The sequence below is a fragment of the Geotrypetes seraphini genome, chromosome 16 (assembly GCF_902459505.1).
Source record: "Geotrypetes seraphini chromosome 16, aGeoSer1.1, whole genome shotgun sequence".
In the NCBI taxonomy this organism is placed as follows: Eukaryota; Metazoa; Chordata; class Amphibia; order Gymnophiona; family Dermophiidae; genus Geotrypetes; species Geotrypetes seraphini.
The window spans coordinates 25337650-25359682 of NC_047099.1; the positions used below are offsets into that span (position 1 = coordinate 25337650).

The 22033-nt window shown below is 44.2% G+C and overlaps 1 protein-coding gene across 2 annotated transcripts in view; it reads left to right on the forward strand.

Annotated features, from left to right (window-relative positions):
* Positions 1 to 22033, forward strand: part of SNX27 (sorting nexin 27) — a 47104-nt gene that overhangs the window by 12101 nt on the left and 12970 nt on the right. For both annotated transcript variants that reach the window (XM_033924153.1, XM_033924152.1), the window contains exons 2-9: positions 15535 to 15766; positions 16769 to 16961; positions 17063 to 17127; positions 17597 to 17701; positions 17936 to 18014; positions 18322 to 18485; positions 18576 to 18665; positions 21006 to 21155. In XM_033924153.1, the coding sequence (XP_033780044.1) occupies positions 15535 to 15766; positions 16769 to 16961; positions 17063 to 17127; positions 17597 to 17701; positions 17936 to 18014; positions 18322 to 18485; positions 18576 to 18665; positions 21006 to 21155 (1078 nt within the window). The remainder of the gene's footprint in view (positions 1 to 15534; positions 15767 to 16768; positions 16962 to 17062; positions 17128 to 17596; positions 17702 to 17935; positions 18015 to 18321; positions 18486 to 18575; positions 18666 to 21005; positions 21156 to 22033) is intronic.

The following is a 22033-nucleotide window of genomic DNA, read 5'->3' on the forward strand; positions in this document are numbered from 1 at the left end:
ACCCCTTTTCCAACAGAAAATTGTCCAATCCTTTCTTAAACCCCATTACCGTAATCTGTCCTATTACGTCCTCTGGAAGCACATTCCAGGTGTCCACCACCCGCTGAGTAAAGAAAAACTTCCTAGCATTTGTTTTGAATCTATCCCCTTCCAATTTTTCCGAATGCCCTCTTGTTCTTTTATGTTTTGAGAATTTGAAGAATCTATTCTCAAAACATAAAAGAACAAGAGGGCATTCGGAAAAATTGGAAGGGGATAGATTCAAAACAAATGCTAGGAAGTTTTTCTTTACTCAGCGGGTGGTGGACACCTGGAATGCGCTTCCAGAGGACGTAATAGGACAATAATAGGACAATAATATACAGCTTATCCTGGAAAAGTTCATATGGGACAATTTTTAACCTGGTGCTGCAGTGCAGTCATGTGACCCACCAGTACTTTGAGGAAAGCTCCAGCCACACTTAACTAGATGCTAGGTACCCCTCTGGAGGTTGCAATCCTGCTGAGTGCTGCTTGGTTGTTCTTTGAAACGCTTTTAGATTTCTTTTACCAACTGCTTGATGTGTGCTGCTGTATTTGTGTTTTTTTGCAGCATAGCCTTTGGTGATGTAAATTGCGATTTGCTTTGGTTCCCAAACACATTTTCTTAATGTTTTAGTTTGTTGTGTGAATTTGTACTTTGCACATTTTTTTCAAGCCTGCTTTTCTATGATATATGTATGTATCTCTTTATTCAATTTGGTACTATTATGTCCTTTTTATGTTAGTTTTTAATATTTTCAATTACCATATGTTTTTATTGGTCTTAATATGATTTTATGATTTTTTAGTCTTATATTGGTCTTATATGATTTCATATATTGGTTTTGTTTGTTTTAACAGTATGTTTTAACCCCATAGCATTCCTCGCTGGGCGAAACATGAGCATGTTAGGCATTCATTTTTAATTAATTTATTTTTTTAATAAAGTCTCCTATTTTCTAAACGTCATGTTTGCCTCTGTCTTCATTCCTTTTGGAACTTGCAGACTGCTTGCCAGTTTGTTTTTGGAACCTTTTATGCATCCAGTGAGGCAGGAGAAATCTGCTTTGCTGTGTATAAAGCATGTTTTCCAATGCGTTAGATAGTCCGCTCTTGCTGTATCAGGCAGCTTCTATTCATTCAGATATTGAAACCCTCTTAGAAGATGGGAATCATTTACAAATGAAGATGATAACTCCACTACAGTGAGGTTCTTCAATAAGAAAAGTTCTAGTGAAATATGTCTAGAAATCCTGAAGGCTAGAGTTATGCATCTGAACCCGCAAGTTGCTTGCAGAATATTGCTCATCTTTCAACTCCACCTCTTTTCAGAAGGCTTGATCCTTTCCCTCAGTTTTTCTTTTGCAAGCAAGTTGCTCAGATGTGTTTCTGATTTGCTCTGCGGTTTTATTATGTTCAGGTTTCTTCCTGTCATTTTAAGTTGGAGGCTCAATGCCCAGAGGTTTCCTCTTGTTAGGACCTCTGCCTGGAAGAAGATGCAGACTCTCATGGCGGAAGTATGCTGCTAGCAGAATCAGCCCTCAAGAAATACATATCTAGCCAGCCTGCTGTAATATTTTTGGAACTCGGGGGCTATCACCCGAGTAGCTGCTTGTGTTCCTGATTTATCAGGAGCTTGAACACAGGCTGGCTCCTTCCTTGCTTGGCTAGAATTAAAACTGGATCGGCTGCATGTCGCAGCGAGAGAATTTTGGGGGGTTGAGGCTCAATTTGACATTGGTCTGACTGGCAGCCCGAAGACCAAGTTCATAGAGCGAACCAGTGAGGCAGAGTTTTCTCCCTTTGTTCCAGCTGCACATCTGAGCTGAGGCAGGCAGGTGGTACATGGCACAGTGAGATAAGGCTGTTATTATAGCCTATGGGGAAAATTGGGAGTAGGTGGGTTCTTAAAAAGTTAAATTTGAGGATTTCAGGGGCCAGAGCAAGGGTCCCTCTCCTCCAAAATCTCTTTACCTGTAGTTTTTGAACTTCAGGGAAGTTCCCCCCCCCCCCCCCCAGCCATTTTTGGTGCAAATTCGCTGACGGTGGCCATCTTTGAATTTTAAACAATCTTTTTTTCTAAAGCCTCTGTCTGTCTCAAAACCCCTTGATTTAGCTTAAAATCAATAGGGATGAACCCCTCAGGCCTTTCTATCCCTGTATCATGCCAGGTTTGTTCTAAGATGGTTGGCCGAGGAGCATCTGCATACCACGAGAGTCTTAGGCTCAGCCTCCTCTGTGTCCTTTAGGACTGGGAATCCGTAGGAGGGACAGTAACAGGAGAAGAGGCCCTATCTAGAGCCCTTCGAAGGAGATCTGGAGAAGCGCAGGTCACTTGAAGCCACAGAGCCCAGGAGGACCTTCAGCGAGTCCCTGCCAGGGTCATCGAGATCCCATATGCAAGGCTTCACCCTGGCGGTTTGCGTCAGAGGGAAACTTTGGGCTGAGCACCGCTTGCAGATACCGATCTTGCTGTCTCTGCTAGTGGGGGCCCGATCTTGCTATCTCAGCCGGTTGGAGGGGCCCGATCTTGCTGTATATGCCACAGCGCATTGCTCATGCACAGCCCTCAGGCCATCTATATTAGCCATGTGTCCAGTGGGACAATCTGAGTTTGTGGGACCAAGGAACGGATTAATCCAGTTTCTCTATTATTTTCAATGAGAAAAATTGTCTTGGAACTCAAACAGGGTTCTGGAACAGATTAAGTTTGGATTCCAAGGTACCAGTGTACTCAAAAAATTCTTCCTTCGCTGCACAAGCAGTCAAACTTAAAGATAGGAATTAAAGCAGCTTGCCACACTTGGCTAGCTCGGGTCCCACCTCAGAGGCAGACAAGGACCCTCGGATGATCCTTTCTGGGGTGTATTATGTAACAGATGCTCTGACATCTTAAGAGTCATGAGCAAGGTGTCGGCCTATTCTATCTCTGCTTGACAGATGCTTTGGATTGGGCAGGAGACACAGCTTCTAAGGCCACCCTCATCAGGCTATCCTTGAAGGGGAAGATGCTAATTGGAAAGGGTCTGGATGACCTGATGGCTAGTGTTACAGACAGTCGCATTAAGACCTTGCTGGACAGCAGACCACAGGCAGCTCAGATTTTGTGGGCACAGGAATTTTCTTATGCAGGAGGCCAAGTGATGCAGATGTTTCTTCAGGGGTCGCAGCAAAGTTTAAGTGGGGACAGACGGCAGTAAGTCTGGATCTCACCCCTCTCCAGCATCCAAGAGAGTGCAGTGATGCCAAGCCACTGGCTGGATCCCCCACCCTACCCCCAGATAGGGTGCATGCTGTTGGCTTACTGGACAGTCTGAACACAGATACGTACAGATCGTCAGGTCCTGGAGGTTGTTTGAGAAGGTTACAAGATCGAGTTTATGCCCCCTTTCTGGACCTCTTTGTCCATCCAGAGAGCCCTTAGAGTCCAGGCAACAGTGCAAAGGCTCCTCGATCTCTGCATCATAGAGCTAGTTCCAGACAAAGACTCAGATAAAGGCAGATACTCCATATACTACATAGTGCCAAAGAAAAGCCCAGATGACTGGAGGTCAATTCTGGACCTCAAGTCGGTCAATGCTGTGCTGAAAATACCTCACTTCCACGTGGAGACCATTTGTTTGGTCATTGCAATGGTGGCACCTGGGGAATTTCTTGTTTGACGGATGCCTATCTCCACATTCCCATTTTCTCGGCTCAGAGGAGGTATTTGCAGTTCCACATACTGGAGCAGCATTTCCAATTCTCCGCTCTCCCCTTTGACCTTGCCACAGCACCTCAAACCTTTACCAAGGTGATGGTGGTGGTAGCAGTGCACCTGCGCAAAGCAGGGGTCCAAGTACACTTGTATTTGGATGATTGGTTGATCAGGGCCCTGTCCAAGGAAGTCTTGAGAGTGGTCCAAGTCTTGCAGGACTTGGTGGATAGTCAACTTCAAGAAGAGTCACTTAGAACCGACCCAGCGCTTGGAGTATCTGCGAGTTCCTTTCAACATGGCTGTTAATTAGGAAGGCCATTTGCCCACCTTTCAGCCTACAGGGTCAAAGTGAAAGGACAAAATATTGCATTTGCTAGATATCAGGAAAGTGCTTCTTTGCTACCTCGAAGTTACGAATGAGTTTTAAGTCTCTGTCATGCTAAGAAAGACAGGTGTCTGTGTCCAAGGTCTCGATCTCTAGATGGATTAAAATGGCAATTTCCTCCGTGTATATGGATTGTGGTAAGCAGCTTCTGATCACACACTCTACCAGAGAGGTGGCTACCTCATGGGGAGAGGCTTGGGCGAGCTCCCTTGTGAAGATTTGTAGAGTAGTGGTATGGTCTACTCTTCATACCTTTACCAGGTATTATAGAGTAGATATGACAACCAGGGAGGATATCTCTTTTGAGTCCTCAGTATTAAAGGTAGGTTCAGAAGTCCCACGCTCGACTTGGGGAACTGCTTTGGTACGTCTCTAGTGTTCAGGACTACTAGATACGTTGCACTAGAAAGAAAGATTAGGTTCTTATCTTAATAAACTTCTTTCTTGTAGATGTCTAATAGTTCCGAAGCCCCACCTTGTGTCTCATTTTCAGTCTGTGTTTGAATTTCTCTGTCTCAGCTAAGCTGGAAAAAAAAAGGGATATCATCTGAGTTTCTGCTTCTTAGCAGGACATGTGAGTCATTGCATGCTCCATAATGTTTGTGCCAGTTGCACTTATTTTTGTATAATTTTGATAATGCTATACTTGTTTCAGAACAGAAGTATAGTGTTGGAGAGTTCTTCCCGTTGCCCTCCTTCCGGTGATGTCTTTTATTACAGCGGCTCTTTACTGCTTTTGTGCAAACTGAGGGGGCAGGAGTAAGCCTACTGGGAAGGGGGCAGACTTGAAAGATGAGTCATATCATTCTGCAGAAGCATAATCTTAGCATTCAGGACTACTAGACACATCTACAAGAAAGAAGATTATCAAGGTAAGAACCTAATCTTTCTTTCCCTACTTTAATACAAAAACGCTTTGGAGGTTCTCAAATCTTCTTCCCCTTGCCTTTCTTGCTACATCTGATCCCGATTTATGTTGGGAACAAAGAACTTTCCTAAAGTGTTTTACTGTACATTTCATGCAGGAGTGGATTTCTGTGCAATGGTATCCCTTGATGCTATCCTGAAAGTAGTTTGGGCGATGTCTTGCTAGATCCTCTTCTGTCGGATGAATTGAACAAGCTTAAACTTCCTAAGGTGAATACATTAGTCATGGCTGTCACGAAGAAAACTTTGCTTCCAGTGGAAAGTAGCATGGCTCTTAAGGAAGCACACCTGAAACTTTCCTATGAAGTGGTTTCCCTGTGTCTTCAAGCTGCTGTTTGTGGCTCTTCTGCTACCTGAGCTTCTTTCCACTGTATTCAACAGAATAGTGCTTTAGAGCAGCAGTCGGATTCCCTGTTTTACCTAGACTTTCCATCTTAGCATATTTAGTAGACATTCTTTATGATCATCTAAGGCAGGGGTGTCCAACCTTTTGGCTTCACTGGGCCGCATTGGCTGAAAAAAATGTTTCTGGGGCCGCACAAACGTGCAAACGCTGCAGTAAGACACAGAAGGGAGCCGGCAAGACGGTAAACACCCAGGGGCAGCAAAGGAAAACACTGCATCGCCCTCGACCGGGGCCACACAAAATACTTCACTGGGCCGCATACGAACCTCGGGCCGCAGGTTGGACACCCCTGATCTAAGGGATTGGGCTAAAGGCATGGCCTTGGTGATTTCTAAAAGGTGTTTGATCTATCTCAGGCATTAGGCTGCTGATGCTGCTTCCAAGTCCACGCTCACTAAGGCGCACTCTTGAGACAAATTATTGATGGGTAAAGATTTGGAGAGTCTAGAGATCAGTGTTTGCCAGAGGATAAACCCAAACTATCTTTTCATTCGGGCCCCAGTCCCATTTGCTCTTCCAAGATGCCAAGAGTTATAGACCAGGGCGGTCTAATCCATGATTTCAGCAGAAACAGATGGCTCTTTCAAGGAAACAAAACAAGTTTTGGTCAAAATCCTTACTTCTCCAATGCTTCCTGCCGTTTGCGATTATGGAGTTATGGCACACCCCTCAGGCGCTTTGATAGGAGACTATTTCTCATGATTTTTTGAGGAATGGCAGAGATAATGTCCAATCAATGGGTGTTGGAGCCAACCTTCAAAAAGGTCTCTCCTTATTATCTCCAGTATGAATAGTGGTGACCACAGATGCCAGCCTTTCCGGATGGTAGGTTAATTGTCTTCATCACACAGCTCAGGGGTAATAGACTCCTACTGAGGCATTGTGGTCAGTCAGTCTTCTGGAACTGAGAGCTGTTTGCAGGTGCTACCGGTATTTGTCAGTCTGATGCAGGGGAAACCAGTGAAGATTCTGTCCAACAGGGTGACAACAGATTCTTATATCAACAGGCAAAGTGGCACAGAGTGCTCACCCTAGCCTGGAAGCTCATCTTTTCCCCCAAATCTAACCTAATCTAATTCTTTGTTTTATATACTGCATCATCCCTGCAAAAGAGGGATTGATGTGGTTTATATTAACATTTTACATAGTATATATTTATTAAAAAACCTAATCCAAAATAGCAGAAGATTTGATAGGTAGTGCATGACCAGACTGATGGGTAATTCATTGTATAGAAAACAGCAAGAACGAAAGACTTGACTCCTTGACTGAACACCTTTAAATGACGGAAAAGACAGCTTATAAGCAGTAGAAGATCTATGGCCACTTTGTCATGGGCCCTCTTCCTCAGCTGGAACTTCCCCTTTGTTGTAAGCTTCTGCCAGGAGTCGTTTGTAAGTCTGGTCACATCTAGGCCTTTGTTTTTATACACTCTGCTTTTACTCGGGATATAGAAGACATTGGGCATTTCCTCTCATTCCTCTCCACTACCTCCCACTTCCAAGGCATCCGTGGAGAGCCGTTGTAGAGATGTTGCCCTTTCTGTGTCTGTATTAAAATTTGCTATTGGGAAATAATTGATGGGTGTGTGTTTGTTCATATTTGGGGGGATGCGATCCCCTCCTAAAAAGCATGTCTGCTTTCAATTTAAGCTCATTAAACCTATGGCCGCCAAAATTAGATTGGTATAATCTAGACAAAAAAATGATTAATGTATGTGTCAAGAAATGTGTCCAGATTAATTTGAATTGTAAACCTGACGCCTCAGCCCCACCACTCCACCGCAATGTAAAATTTAAAGAGCGGGAGATTTATTGTGGGAGCCTCATCATTGGCTGTCGGGTTTGTATCCTAAATTTATTTGTTTTTATATTTTATATTTTTTAGTAAATTTTTAGTATAAATATCAGTCATTAAACTTGGACTTTAAGAAGTTTTAAGAAATAAATATTCTCTTTCTGAGTATCGTGATTTTGAAAAGTACTTGATACTTATCTCAGCGTTAAACCCAGGGAGTCAGACCCGACATGTTTCACAGCATTTGTGTTTTATCAAGGGTCTCCCTGCAAAAATATTAAAAAGAGAAAAAGAGTCACATACAGTTGTGTGCACTACTCCCCTCCTATCTGAAATTATTTCAATGTCAGTGGTAGTTCAATTCAAAAGTGTACTTACCGAGGGCGCCGCCGCCATCCGACTCCACTACTTTCATGAGAAAAGATGGCGCCGGCGTCCTCGGACCGGAATTTAAATCCTCCCTCGCTGTCATATAAAACTCCTCCCCCTGCATTCAATTGGTGCTCACAAGATTATACCGTCCCCCACTCTATACCGATGTTTAATCCGTGGGGTTCAACTGTATCTAAAGAAAAAATGTATCTCTGTTCAAATTCATTTAGCTTAACAGGATCCCCCCGCCCCTCCCGTCCTGTTACTTTCTTAATAACCCGCCATTTCAACTCTGTCACTGTATGTTTAAACCTTAAACAGTGCTCCACCAAAGGAGCTTGCATGATCTTATTCACAATTCGAGATTTGTGCTCAGTTAGCCTGGTTTTTATTTTTCTGCTCGTGCGCCCAACATATATAAGGAAAAACTTGGGATGTTCCGGGTCGTCCTGACATTTTGAAGGCACAACATATCACTAATTGTGATTCTGAGGGGGTGATCTACGTCATAGTATGCCCGTGCGAACTTATATATGTTGGGCGCACGAGCAGAAAAATAAAAACCAGGCTAACTGAGCACAAATCTCGAATTGTGAATAAGATCATGCAAGCTCCTTTGGTGGAGCACTGTTTAAGGTTTAAACATACAGTGACAGAGTTGAAATGGCGGGTTATTAAGAAAGTAACAGGACGGGAGGGGCGGGGGGATCCTGTTAAGCTAAATGAATTTGAACAGAGATACATTTTTTCTTTAGATACAGTTGAACCCCACGGATTAAACATCGGTATAGAGTGGGGGACGGTATAATCTTGTGAGCACCAATTGAATGCAGGGGGAGGAGTTTTATATGACAGCGAGGGAGGATTTAAATTCCGGTCCGAGGACGCCGGCGCCATCTTTTCTCATGAAAGTAGTGGAGTCGGATGGCGGCGGCGCCCTCGGTAAGTACACTTTTGAATTGAACTACCACTGACATTGAAATAATTTCAGATAGGAGGGGAGTAGTGCACACAACTGTATGTGACTCTTTTTCTCTTTTTAATATTTTTGCAGGGAGACCCTTGATAAAACAAAAATGCTGTGAAACATGTCGGGTCTGACTCCCTGGGTTTAACGCTGAGATAAGTATCAAGTACTTTTCAAAATCACGATACTCAGAAAGAGAATATTTATTTCTTAAAACTTCTTAAAGTCCAAGTTTAATGACTGATATTTATACTAAAAATTTACTAAAAAATATAAAATATAAAAACAAATAAATTTAGGATACAAACCCGACAGCCAATGATGAGGCTCCCACAATAAATCTCCCGCTCTTTAAATTTTACATTGCGGTGGAGTGGTGGGGCTGAGGCGTCAGGTTTACAATTCAAATTAATCTGGACACATTTCTTGACACATGCTTTCAATTTAAAGCAGTTAAGCAATTTCTGTGCTAGTCCCAGGATGGTGGAACTCTTCTTCTCGCCCCCCCCACCCATCAGTTGATTGTGATGGGTTTATCTTATATTTAGGAGACTCCTGAAAACTGATTTTAGTCCTGTGTTGTTAAAAGGATAGGCAGGTGGTTTTGTCAGTGGCCAGGGTATTTAATGTGCGTGTGTGTTGTATATGTGAGATGAATTTTAACTTAGTGGTGGTGGTTTTAGAGTATGTAGATCTTAGTGTGTTGTCATGAATGTTTTCTACATGAACCCCTCTGTCCTATAGCAGCCACATGACTGGATTTACTCATGCTGAATTGTGTTTTAATTGCAGCTCAGTTTCTTCCAGGCTTAAGGGAAACTTTGATAAGAGGGACAGAATTAGTCCTGACCAAGTTCCTTTTCTCGGTTCCTCATTGCCTCTGGGCAGAGTTAGGCCAAGAAGAATTGTTCATGGCGTTCACTTCAGTAGCGAGGCTCTGCTTTGAACATGATCTTCTGTTATGTCCCTTCTGGATTCCATACGCTAGGTGTTCAGTCCCAACCCGCAATCAGGGAGTTGCAGAAATTCATAACTTTTCTGAGCACATGCTCCACCCCCTTAGCCTGAGAGCTAAGAAACATATACAATACAATACAATTTTTATTTGTATACCGCCAATACCTCCATGACGTTCACAGCGATTTACATAAGCAATTATGGTGATTCAAATTAAAAACTAGTGTTACAATATTTAGGAATCATTTAAAATTAGATTGCTGATTAATATTAGTTGGTAGGGCTTTCCACAGTTTCACTGCTTGATATGCCCATGTGGAGTTAAAAGTTCTATGGGCTAGATTCACTAAGCAAACCGATCATGTACCGATCGGTTTGTGAGCCCTTAACGACCAGTTTTCCATTCGGACCGATTCACTAAAGCCTTTTGCAATCCTCCCATGCAAATTAGTAAAACCCCGTGCAAAATAGCCAAGCGATTAATTCACTAACAATTGCTTAGCTATTTTGGGTCGGGTTTTACTATTGCCAAACCCAACTGCTGCAGACCTGTCGGTAACTGAGTTACTGTCAAGTCTGCAGGCTTTTTGACAGGCCTGCCTGTCTTTTTTTATTCATTTTTTTCCATGGCACAGATATTTTATGTGTGTTACACACGCAAAATATCTGCCCCATTAAAAAAAAAAAAAAAAAAAAAAGAATAAAAAAGAGAGGCAGGCCTGTCAAAAAAGTAAAAAAAAAAAAAAGAAAGTTGTGATGCCCCCCTCCCCACGCTGATGCCCCACAAAAAGCAGGAGGGTTGCCAACTCCCTCTTGCCATGTTACCCCCCCTGATCTTGTCTGGCCGGGCACGGCCCGACCCATCTCCCTCCCTGTTTCTAAATTAAAAATCATGCCGCCGGGCCCACCCACCCACCCACCCACCCATAAACAAACTGCAGGAGGGATGCCAACTCCCTCCTGCCACCACCCCGGACACCCCTTACCCATTCCAAGCCCCCTTGCACCCCCCTCCCCATACCTTTAACGGAGCAGGAGGGATGCTCAACCCCTCCTGCTCCAATGACTCCAGCGACGACTCTGAGGTCTTAGGCCCCGCCCAGGCCTTAGGCCCCTGATTGGCTCAGGCTCCTACCTTGGGAAGGGCCAGGGGCACGTGAGCCAATCGGGGACTTTCTTAGGGCTGAGCCTAAGGAAGTCCCTGATTGGTCAAAGGTATGGAAAAACTTGAAGACCCTGGGCACGGAGGGCTGCAGCCACCACCACCAGACATTTCGTGAAGACTCTGGGGGATGAGGCCAGTCCGAAAGGAAGAACTCTGTATTGTAGATGAAGAAGATTCCCCACCCGGAATCCAAGATATTTGCGAGACGCTGGCCAAGGCTGGTAGGCTGGGACTCAGGAGACTTCTTAGGAGTAGTATCTGAAGGAGAGACAGGAGACTTACCCGTTGAGGTCTTCAGAGGAGCTGCCGCCGAGGCCTTCAAGGCCGAAGGAGCCGAGGCCTTGGTGGAGGCAGAGGCTGGAGTCGAGGTCAAAGCCGAGGTCGAGGCCTTGTCAGCCGGCTGATCCATCATGCCAAAAAGTTGGAGGAGCATGGCATGGCGCCGACGAAGGGCCCGAGGTTGGAGTGTAGCACAGCGCAAACAAGCGTCAGGACAATGTTCAGGACCCAGACAAACAATACACCGACTATGAGGATCGGTGATTGAAAGGGTCTAGTTGCACTGGCTACACTTTTTGAACCCAGTTAGAAGCCGGGACATAGAAAAAACAATGGCCAACGTACCAAACGAGGTGAGCAGCCAGGCCTAGGCCGTAAGGCCGCTGCCAGAAGAAAAAATAAAAGTTTGGGGTTTTTTGTTTTGTTTTTTTTAAATTATTGGTTAAGAAAGACAAAATGGAATGAAATGCGAGCACAGCGACTAATAAAATAAAAAAGCCGCGGTGAGAGAAGGCAATGAAGGCTGCAGAGCTAAAAGAAGAGGACTTCTCGGCTCCACGGAAAATGTTGAACTGAGGTACCTCACAGGAGACGCGCGCCCTATCTCGGGCGGGAAGGCACTTGCGCATGCGCAGTGCAGCACTCGGAAGCTCTTACAAAGATCTTCAAGCAAGTCTGCTTTCGAGGCTGTCCGCTGCGGGGCTCCGTCGGTGACGTCACCCACTGTTGAGAATATGCTGCCTGCTTGTCCTGGGATAATATTATCTACTTTCTCGCAGCCCTCTGTTTCTCCAACCCCAACAGCCTCCTGTGTTTTTTTGGATGGTGTTCCAAGCCTCAGTCAAGTGTTTCTGCTGCCTCTCTGGGCATTCCAAACCTCAGTCGGGTGCTCCAACTTACTCGGTGCATTCTAGGCATCATTCTGGAGTCGCTTGAGATTTTGACTACACTCCCACAGGAATCCCCTGACAACCACTTCCATACCCACGGGAATCCACATTCCTATGCAGCTCTCTGTCTGGGAGGTCTTTGCTCATACTGCTATGTTTGACAAATTTGGGTAACCCCTCCTCCCCCCCAAAAAATACACACACATGTTCTCTCTTGTAAATATTGGAATTGAGGTGCTGTCTTCAAGTATGCTAAGTCCTGGCTCCCACAGCTCTTTGATATTCAGCAAGAAAAATTTACTTTCAAGTTTATTTAAGTCTTGATATACCACTTTTATAATCAAAGCGGTTTCCAATTAATACAAAGTGTTACAAATTTATATATATATATAACAAATACAATACAGACGCAACATGGGCAAATAGGGAGGATACATTGCTTAAAATAAAAGAAAGGGGAGGAAAAAACCAAAAGGTAAAAAGGGAATCTTTGATGTAAGGCCTGTTGTCTTGAGTTTTTTGAACAAAAAATTAAGTATAGATCTCAAAAGCATCTCTGCAAAGAAACGTTTTAAGATTAGATTTAAAATGATTGAGATTCTTTTCTTGTCTCAGGGTAAGAGGTAAAGTATTCCACAATAGTGGAGTGGTTACAGAAAAGATTGTTTTACGTGTGGTATCTTAAAACAATTGGCGGACTGAGGGGACCGCTAAAAGATGTTATTGGGAGGAGCGTAGTGTCCTGTGAGGGTCGTATGGGATTAACATCCTATCTATAAAGGATGGAATGTGATTACCATATTTTCACTCATATACCGCGCACCCGTGTAAAACGCGCACACGGGTATGTAAATAAATTTTTATATACCGCGCATGCCGCCCCGACTCTCCTCTGGCTAGCCCGACTCTCCTTTAGCCTGCCATGACTCTCCTCTGGCCAGCTCGACTCTCCTTTAGCCCGCCACGACTCTCCTCTGGCCAGCCCGACTCTCCTTTAGCCCGCCACGACTCTCCTCTCCCCCTTGAAGTCCTGTCCCCACCCTGAAAGCCTGATCCCCCCCCCCCGCATGACCGCTCGCACCCCCACCCTGAAGGACCACTCGCACCCGCACCCCGAAGGACCGCTCGCACCCCCACAGCCTCCCCACCCCCCTCCCCTCTGACGTCAGAGAAAGGGCGGGACCACCGGAAGAGGAAGCAGCGTAGACGCAGGGCTAAGAGAAGGGGCAGGACCGCCGGCAGAGGAAGCAGCAGGACGACGGTAGGCAGCTTCTACATGATGGGAGGGTGGGGAGGCTCTGGGGGTGCGAGCGGTCCTTCGGGGTGGGGGTGCGTGTTCGAGCGCGAGCGGTCCTTCGGGGTGGGAGTGCGAGCGGTCCTGCGGGGTGAATCAGACGTCGGGGGGAGGAACTATGTAAAAAAAAAAGGGGATAATGCGTTCACGAATATAACGCGCATGGTTATACTCGGTTTGTAAAAATCATGTATAATGCACGCGTTATATGCCTGAAAATACGGTAGATTGAACTTTAAAAGGAAGAAGTAGTATTTTGAAAGTAATCTTATGTGGAATGGGTAGCCAGTGTGCTTTCCTGAGAAATGGTGTTACATGATCAAAATTTTTAGCATTAAAAATGATTTTGACTTCAGTGTTCGGAATGATTTCTAATCTCTTGATCTCCTTTTGAGTGATGCCCTGGTAAAGTGAGTTGCAATAATCTAAAGTTGAAACTACTAAAGAACGAACAAGAATATTGATTGAGTTTGGATTGAGTAGTGATTTGAGAGATCTGATCATTTTTAGTTTGAAGAAATATTTTTGTACCACAGAGCCTGATACTGAGTTTGGAAAGCGTGCTGTCCAGGATCACTCCTAGAATTTTAATGGTTGGTACAAATTCTGTTGGGATTGAAGAAATACATATTGGGGATACAAGGGTTTCATGTCAGTCTTGAGAGAAAAGCATTCATTTGATTTTTGGTACATTAAGAGTGAGAAGATTTTGACAGAGCCAGTCGGGCAGAAGATTTAATTTTTTTATTAATAATCTGGATTTCAGCATTATTGTAGTTCTGAACTGGGTGGATTAGTTGAATGTCATCCGCGTAGACAGAGACTGTGAATCCTACAGATTGGGCGACAGTTAACAATGGCGCAAGAAACAAGTTAAAAAGCATAGGCGAAAGAATGGACCCTTGAGGTACCCCTGAATCTTGGGAATATGGCTTTGAAGAAGAGTTTTGAAAATGGACTTGATATTGTCCGTCAGAAAGGTAAGGGCTGAACCATTTAAGAGCAACTCCAGAGATTCCTAATGTTTCAAGACGATTTAAGAGAAGTGTGTGGTCAATTGTGTCGAAAGCTGCCTTCAAATCAAGTGAAATCAGGAGAACCGATTTTCCTTGATCCAAATAATTTCTGACCGCTGTGACTAAGCCCAAGAGAGAGAATTCTGTTGAGTAATGTGGTCTAAAACCTGTTTGTTTGGGATGGAGTGCATTTGTTTGCTCGAGGAATGGTGTTAATTGATTAAAGATGATCTTTTCTGTTAGTTTGGCAAGATAGGGCGATAGTTATTACAATCATCAGTATTTCCAGAAGTAAGTTTGGGAATGGGTCTTATTTTTGCTCATTTCCAGTGAACCATAATGGTACGTGATGAGAGACTATTAGCAATCATGGATTGAATAAACGGACCAAAGATAGAAAAATATTGTTTAATTAGGAAAGGTGGTAAAGAATGTCCTAGGTTTCCTGTGTTATTGATGGAGTGCATTGTTTTATCTATTTCCAGCAAAGATGGTATATTACAGTTAGAAAATATGCTGAAGGAGATGGAGTGGGAATTGTCTAAATGTGTGGTTGAAGGCACTGAATTTAAGGGAATTACGTTAGTGATTTCTATTCCGCCATTACCTTGCGGTTCAAGGCAGATTACATAAGAATTGTCATGAAATTAGGTAATACATAATGGGTAATTTGAACATTTTAGATTTCAAGTTTAATAAAATCTTTGATTAATCGCTTAATCACATTTCTAAGCGATGAACATTTTAGAAAAATTACAATCTTTGGGAAACAATACAGTACGTTAACAATTTTACATCCAAACAGACTAAAAGACATACTTAACAAACAGTAAACACAAGGAAAACAGAGGATGAAATTCAAATTCCTTAAAGAAAAGAAAGACAATCAAGGTAAAAACGAAAGGCAGGGAAAACAAAAAAAACACAATAAAATAAGAATTTTTAACCAGCAGATTGATAAGGAGTAGATAGTGTAGTAGGTGAAGCTTGGGATCTGGTCGTGTTAAATAGGTTTTATGTATTTTTTGAAGTGTAGGGTTTTTGTTTCTTTTTTGAAGGTTTTGTAGTCTGTGGTCGAAGACAGCAGATTGGTGAGTTGTTTGTCTAGTTTTGCTGCTCTGGTGGCCATTAGGTTGTCATATAGTTTTCTTCGTTTGACATTTTTGGTTGGTGGGTGTGTGAATAGTAAGTTACGTATTGTAATTTTATTTGAAAAATAATTTGCCAAATCCTATGCTAAGAGAGCGGTAGAGGAAAGGGATGAATTACTGGTACCTTTCATTGTGAGTGACTTCACTATTGCATATAAGGTTGAGGGGGGTTTTGCCGCAGCAAATTTCTTTGTCGCTTTCTCTTTTCAGGAATGGTGTGAATGTGGAAGGAGCCACACACAAGCAAGTGGTGGATCTGATCCGAGCTGGGGAGAAGGAGTTAATTCTGACTGTGTTATCAGTTCCACCACATGAAGCTGATAACCTTGATCCCAGCGATGACTCCTCAGGACAGTCCTTCTACGATTATACAGAAAAGCAAGCTGTCCCTATCTCTGTCCCTACCTACAAACATGTCGAGCAGAACTCAGAGAAATTTGTGGTTGGTATTTGCCCAGAGGATTTTTTTGGGGGGAGGGGGAATTAGTTGCTTGTAAGACACTCATACTTCCCCCTTATTGTTTTTCTTTTTATTGTTAATGTACAGGCGTTTAGAAATTACCTGTACATTACCTATGGGGTAATGGGGCTCTTTTTAGCATCATGTATCCCTCCTGCTGGACCATGCTTGCCTTCCCTGGCCTTAATCTAGAACAGTGTTTTTCAACCTTTTTACACCTATGGAACGGCAGAAATAAAATAATTATTCTGTGGACCGGCATTGGTCCGTGGACCGGCGGTTGAAGAACACTGGGCTAAGTCGTGGGCCAGACCCCGTCCATCTCTACCCAATGTCCACCCCAGACCCCACCCCATAATAGTACTAATTGCACCTTTCACATCCCTTGCCTCATCTGGAAGCCTTCCCTCTGACGTTGCAACGTCAGAGAGAAGGCTTCCAGTTCAGGCGCAGGATGCCCGTAGGAGCCACTGCCCGTGGCTTTGTGCACTGAATCAGTTAGGAAGAGGGAGCTGGCTCGAAGATAACGGTGCATCGATCGCACCGTGGACCGGCGGTTGAAGAACACTGTTTTGGGCCTGATGCATGTGCTGGCCCTGTGGACCGGCAGGAAATTTCTGTGGACCGGCACTGGTCCATGGACCGGTGGTTGAAGAACACTGATCTAGAACTTGCAGCTTTTGTGAGAAATGTCCAGCACTTCCTTTTGAGTTATGAAAAAGAAGCTGTACCCTTCTCTTGCACAATCTGCTGTACACACAAGGTGGAGAATTTTAAAGAAGTTGCTGATTGCTAGAGAGTGGTGTAACTTCAAGAAAATTCTTATAGCTGGGAGAGGGATGAGTCACTGCTCAGTCTCTCTTAAAGTAGCTAATTTTGTGCATATCTGATTACTTATTCTCTGTTGTCCAAATCATGTTCCTTATATATCTGTGCACTTTTAGTGGTTTGCCAGTCAGTGGATGTTTGTTTATCTCTGGTTAGGTGTACAGTGTTTACATGGCTGGCAGACAGCTCTGCTCCAAGCGCTACCGGGAGTTTGCCATCTTGCATCAGAACCTAAAGCGTGAATTTGCCAACTTCACATTCCCTCGTCTGCCAGGAAAATGGCCCTTTTCCCTGTCGGAGCAGCAGCTGGATGCCAGGCGGAGGGGACTGGAAGAGTACCTGGAGAAAGGTGAGGGTTGGAGCTGCAGGAGCTTAGAGAGGGAGCACGCATGCATGCTTGCTGCCTTTTGGAGCTCTCCTCAGCTTGCCTTTGCTGCTTTTCTCTTGCAGTGTGTTCGATAAGAGTAATTGGGGAGAGCGATATCATGCAGGAATTCCTTTCAGAGTCAGATGAGGTAAGAACCCTTCCTAAACTGCTGGGCGTGGAGGAGGACCTAGTGGCTAGTGTGGCCTACAAACCAGGGGGAACTGAGTTTGATTCCTACAGCAGCTCTTTGTGACCCTGGGCAAGTCGATTAATCCTTCATTGCCCCAGGTACAAAAAGAAGTATATAAACCACTTTGTAACCAGAGAAAGGCAGTATATAAAGTCTCATCCTCTTTCCCCTGCCCCTAAACTGCTCAAATGCTTGCTAAAACTCAACCATCACCTAATGTTTTTCAGTGCTCCTCTTCTAGCTCACAGAGTTACAAATGCATTTGTGTAGTGTGCAGTATGTCTAGGAGTCTCTATACTGGAATAACCATGGGTGGTGTGGGGCAGAACTGAATTTCTTTGCCTTGGGTTTCTGAGTTTCCATCCTTTATAGGAGGAGTCCCTGTGTGCTGTGACTTTATGAATCTTTGCTGCTTCCTTTTCCCTAGAATTACAATGGTGTTTCTGATGTGGAACTCCGAGTAGCATTACCTGATAAAAAGACAGTTACTATCCGGGTGAAAAAGAACAGCACTACAGACCAAGTGTATCAGGTAAGCTTGGAAGCCTGTTGGGTTACTGCTGGTAGGGGTCAGTACAATTAGTATAACTAGTATTCTGAAGAAAGTCTTGGAGAAATGTGAGAGGGAAGGCCTTGCTCCAGAAACAAAATATTCCTGAGGGAAGAAGTGGCATGTGTGTGCATTTCCTGTCATGTGAAGGATACACAGATTGTTCCGTGCTCTGACATCCACAGGCCTCATTGCTTCCCTCTGCTTTCTCCGCAGGCTGTGGCGGCTAAAGTTGGAATGGATGTCATCACTGCAAATTACTTTGCCTTATTTGAAGTGATTAATCACTCCTGTGGTGAGTGAACTTCCTCATGTATAGTGCCAAAGGCTCTCGTCAGCCCTTGCTGGATCCAGGGTGTGACAGTGCTGAGATAACATTTGGCTCTCTTTAAAATAAGTGCATCATTGCGATCAGATTCCCCCTCCACTGCTGGGGATGCTTTTTCGGAGAGAAGGAGGAAGATCCGTGTCTGTTCCCTCTCTTCACTGGGCTCCTTGTTTGGTATTGAGCAAGGTAGACCCATGCCTCCAGCTCTCTCAGCCTTCTTTGTGCCTTGTTTTCTGCCTCTGAATCTTGCTCTGTGTGATCTGCTTTCTTTCAGTACGTAAGCTGGCCCCAAATGAGTTCCCTCATAAAGTGTATGTACAGAATTACACATCAGCGGTGCCTGGGACCTGCCTCACTGTCCGCAAGTGGCTCTTCACTACTGAGGAAGAGACGCTGCTCAATGACAACAACCTTGCGCTAACCTACTTCTTCCATCAGGTATGCGCTCCCTTATTCCAGCTGCAATGTACGTCCGTGTTCAGACTGACTGGTTCTTCAACTGCTTCCATTCTGCTCTCTCATGTCCAGGCTGTGGACGATGTGAAGAAAGGTTACATCAAAGCAGAGGAAAAGTCATATCAGCTGCAGAAACTGGCGGAGCAGAAGAAGATGGTCATGGTAAGTTGTACTCTCACGGTTTCAGTTCATTGGTGCTTTGAAAGGGGAGTACAGATATGCACATACATTGTATTTTCCTTTGACTCAAAGCATAAGAGCTGGACATGGTAGTTTGAGGGATACTTGACTTAGGTTCTTTTCAATACTTGACTTCCCTGATTCTTTTCAATGTTTATATGTCCTCCCTGAAACTCCTCCAACTGTCCCCCTTGGAAACACTTTACACTTACGCCGATGACATCCTTGTCCTCCTCGAGACCGACTCTAACCTCACCAATCTCTCTGAGAACATCTCTTCATGTATATCGAACCTCCAATCCTGGGCCCTCACCGTACAAATGAAATTAAACGAGACCAAAACAAAACTACTTTGGCTCGGCCCAAAATTAGATCAGCTACCCACCCTCATCCCACTATCCTCTGGCACCACATTGCAGCTTGAGCACTCATGCAAAGTTCTGGGTATCATCATTGATTCCACACTGTCCTTCAACGACCACCTTAATTCCTTAGTAAAAAAATGCTTTTTCAATCTTCACATGTTAAGGAAAGTGAGATCCTGCTTCCATCTTTGCTGTCCTCGTACAATCCATCATTCTTTCCAGACTGGATTACTGTAATTCCATCTACTTAAGCCTACCAAAGAAAAGCCTTCATAGACTCCAGCGGATTCAGAATACCGCGGCTAAACTAATCTTCGCAAAAAGCAAATTTGACCACGTCTCTCCGCTTCTGTCTAAGCTTCACTGGCTCCCAGTAATCCTTAGGGTTCACTACAAATGCGCCTGCCTAACCTTCAAGTCTCTACACTGCCTCCCCTTTTTCCACTATCTTGGAACTCCTCTAATCCCAACACCACCAGATCCACTCAAAAATTCAAACTATCCTTCCCCTCTTTAAAAGGCATATCCCATGCAGGAAAATTAGGGACTTCCCTCTTCTTCAGGATCACCGAACTCTGGAACAGCTTTACTGCCCCGCTTCGGAGCCTGACCTCCCTCCAACTCTTCCGAAAACAATAGAAAACTTGGCTTTTCTCTAAAATGCAATGACCCCTCCCTCTTCGTTATACTAAGTCCCTCTAAACTTCTCTTTCTAAGTCCTTCTACTTTTCATTGTAGTTCCTTTCTATATCAATTCTTGTAAACCGTGCTGAGCTCTACTTCTGTGGAGATGATGCGGTATACAAACTTAAAGTTTAGTTTAGTATTAGTAAAATGATTGGGTCCTAAGAAATCAGATTGAGGCTCTGAAATACCGAAGGGGTCAGGGTTGCACAGGACCTTATACAGTGGCATCAATCAGTAGTTCTTAGTCTTTCTCAGCTAATAGGAGTGTATATATCAGCAATGGTCTGGAGAGACTCGAGGGAAGTAACTTAACAAGTAAGGTCTAATTTCTCCTTAATTCTTCTCCATATTCTCATTTTTATGTATTAGAGCAGCATTTCCAGGCCTGTCTTGAAGATAGGCCTAAGTGTAGAGAATGACATGGTGACAAATTTTTCCCTGTCCTGTCCCTGCCCCCAAGCTCCGTCTTCATCCGCACAAGCCTCAAACACTTTAAAATAATAAGTGTTTGAGGCTTGGGCGGTTACAGGAAGGGGTCAAGGACAGCGACAAAACTTGCGGAAAGGGAGGGGGGAAGAAGGGTTTAGATATATATACCTTTGTTATGATCTTGATAGATTTATCAAGTGATGTTAGTAAATCTATGTATTACTTATATTGTGCACTTGCTGAAAGTTTAAAAATGAATAAAGAATTATAAAAAAAAAAAAAACTTGCGGCAATGGGGAAATTGAGTTCCTGCCTAAGTGCTCTGCTTTTGGGATCTCTAACGAATGTACATAGATTTGCATATATCAACGAGATTTTCTTAAACTGGGTCTCTGAATGCTCAGTGTGGCAATCCTGACTGGCTAGGTGCACTTCTGGGAAAGGATTGGGAAACTTGCCTTAGGGTGCAGACCTGCCTGAGGCTTCATGCCTTATTGAATCTTTGGTTCGGAGTGCCTAAGATTGGGTTCAGCTCCACCTCTATACGTTGCTGTGTTAGTGAAACTTTTCTCATTGTGATAGTTTATTGCTTTTTTAAATTGCTATACATCGCCTTGGGTGAATCTCTTCATAAAGGCACTTAATAAATCCCAATAACTAAAATTTTGTGTTGACATTAACCGGGTGACCTAAATGCAGTTTCTCCCTTCTGACTTATCAGGGCTGCCTCCCCAGCTCCCAAGCTGATGGCCATTCTCTATGCATCACTGGGCAGGACAAAGAGACTCAGAGGACACATTGGTCTATTAAGGGTTGTTTTTTTTTTTTCCTGGTTTTCTAGTATTTAAATATGCTGCGGACCTGTGAAGGCTACAATGAGATAATTTTCCCCCACTGCTCCTGTGACGCACGACGAAAGGGCCATGTGATCACAGCTGTCAGTATCAAGCACTTTAAACTCCATGCCTGCACAGAGGAAGGACAGCTGGAGGTGAGCAGCTGGGCCCAGGCTCAGGGAGCAATGTGCTACACCTCTGCATAAATGGGGTTTGTTTCTCATCTAACCACACCCTAACACTCTGCTGTGAGTTTCTGTGAGTCTGGTTCCCTTCACACTCTGGGCTAGATGCACAAAACACAGATGTTAAGACTTTGTGAATCGCTCTTGGCTGATTTGGGGGGGCTGACTCTGGTTCTAACAAACCTCCATGCAAATTATTTGCACAGAAGTTCATGGTAATCCCTGTCTGATAGTCGCTGTGAGAGCGACTGACACATGCACAGAGCCGGTTTGGGAAAGCCCTAACAGCTGAGTGGCAGGGGAAACCCCAAAGCTGTTGGGGCTTTTTTATTTTTCTTTTTTTTTTGTAATGGCACAGATATTGTGCGCCTATTACACATGCACAATATCTGCCCCATTAACAAAAATAATAATTTTATTCTTATATACTGCCAAAGCCATGGAAGTTCGAGGCGGTTTACAGCAAGAGCTGGACAATCAGCGAAGAGGTTACAATCTAAGTCAACAGTACACTCCCTCCTGCCAAGGTGACCCCTCCCACATCAGCAAAAATTGGCAGGAAGAATGCCCACTTCCTCTTGCCACTGGATACAACTTCCCCCGGTACCTGTCCAGAAGTTGAGAGAAAGGGAGGGATGCTTGGTCCTTCCTGCTCCAAGGCCTCCCACTCCAAAATGGTGGGCCTTCCCCTTCCTGGGGAGATGGCAGGAGGGAGGGAGCATCCCTCCTGCCAAATTTTTTTTTTTTTTTTTTTGAAGGGAAGGAGAGGGGAAGGTTTGGGGGGGGGATGGTGCAGGGGGGCATCCAGAGGCAGGGAGGGATTGGGCATCCCTGCTGCCAATTTTTGC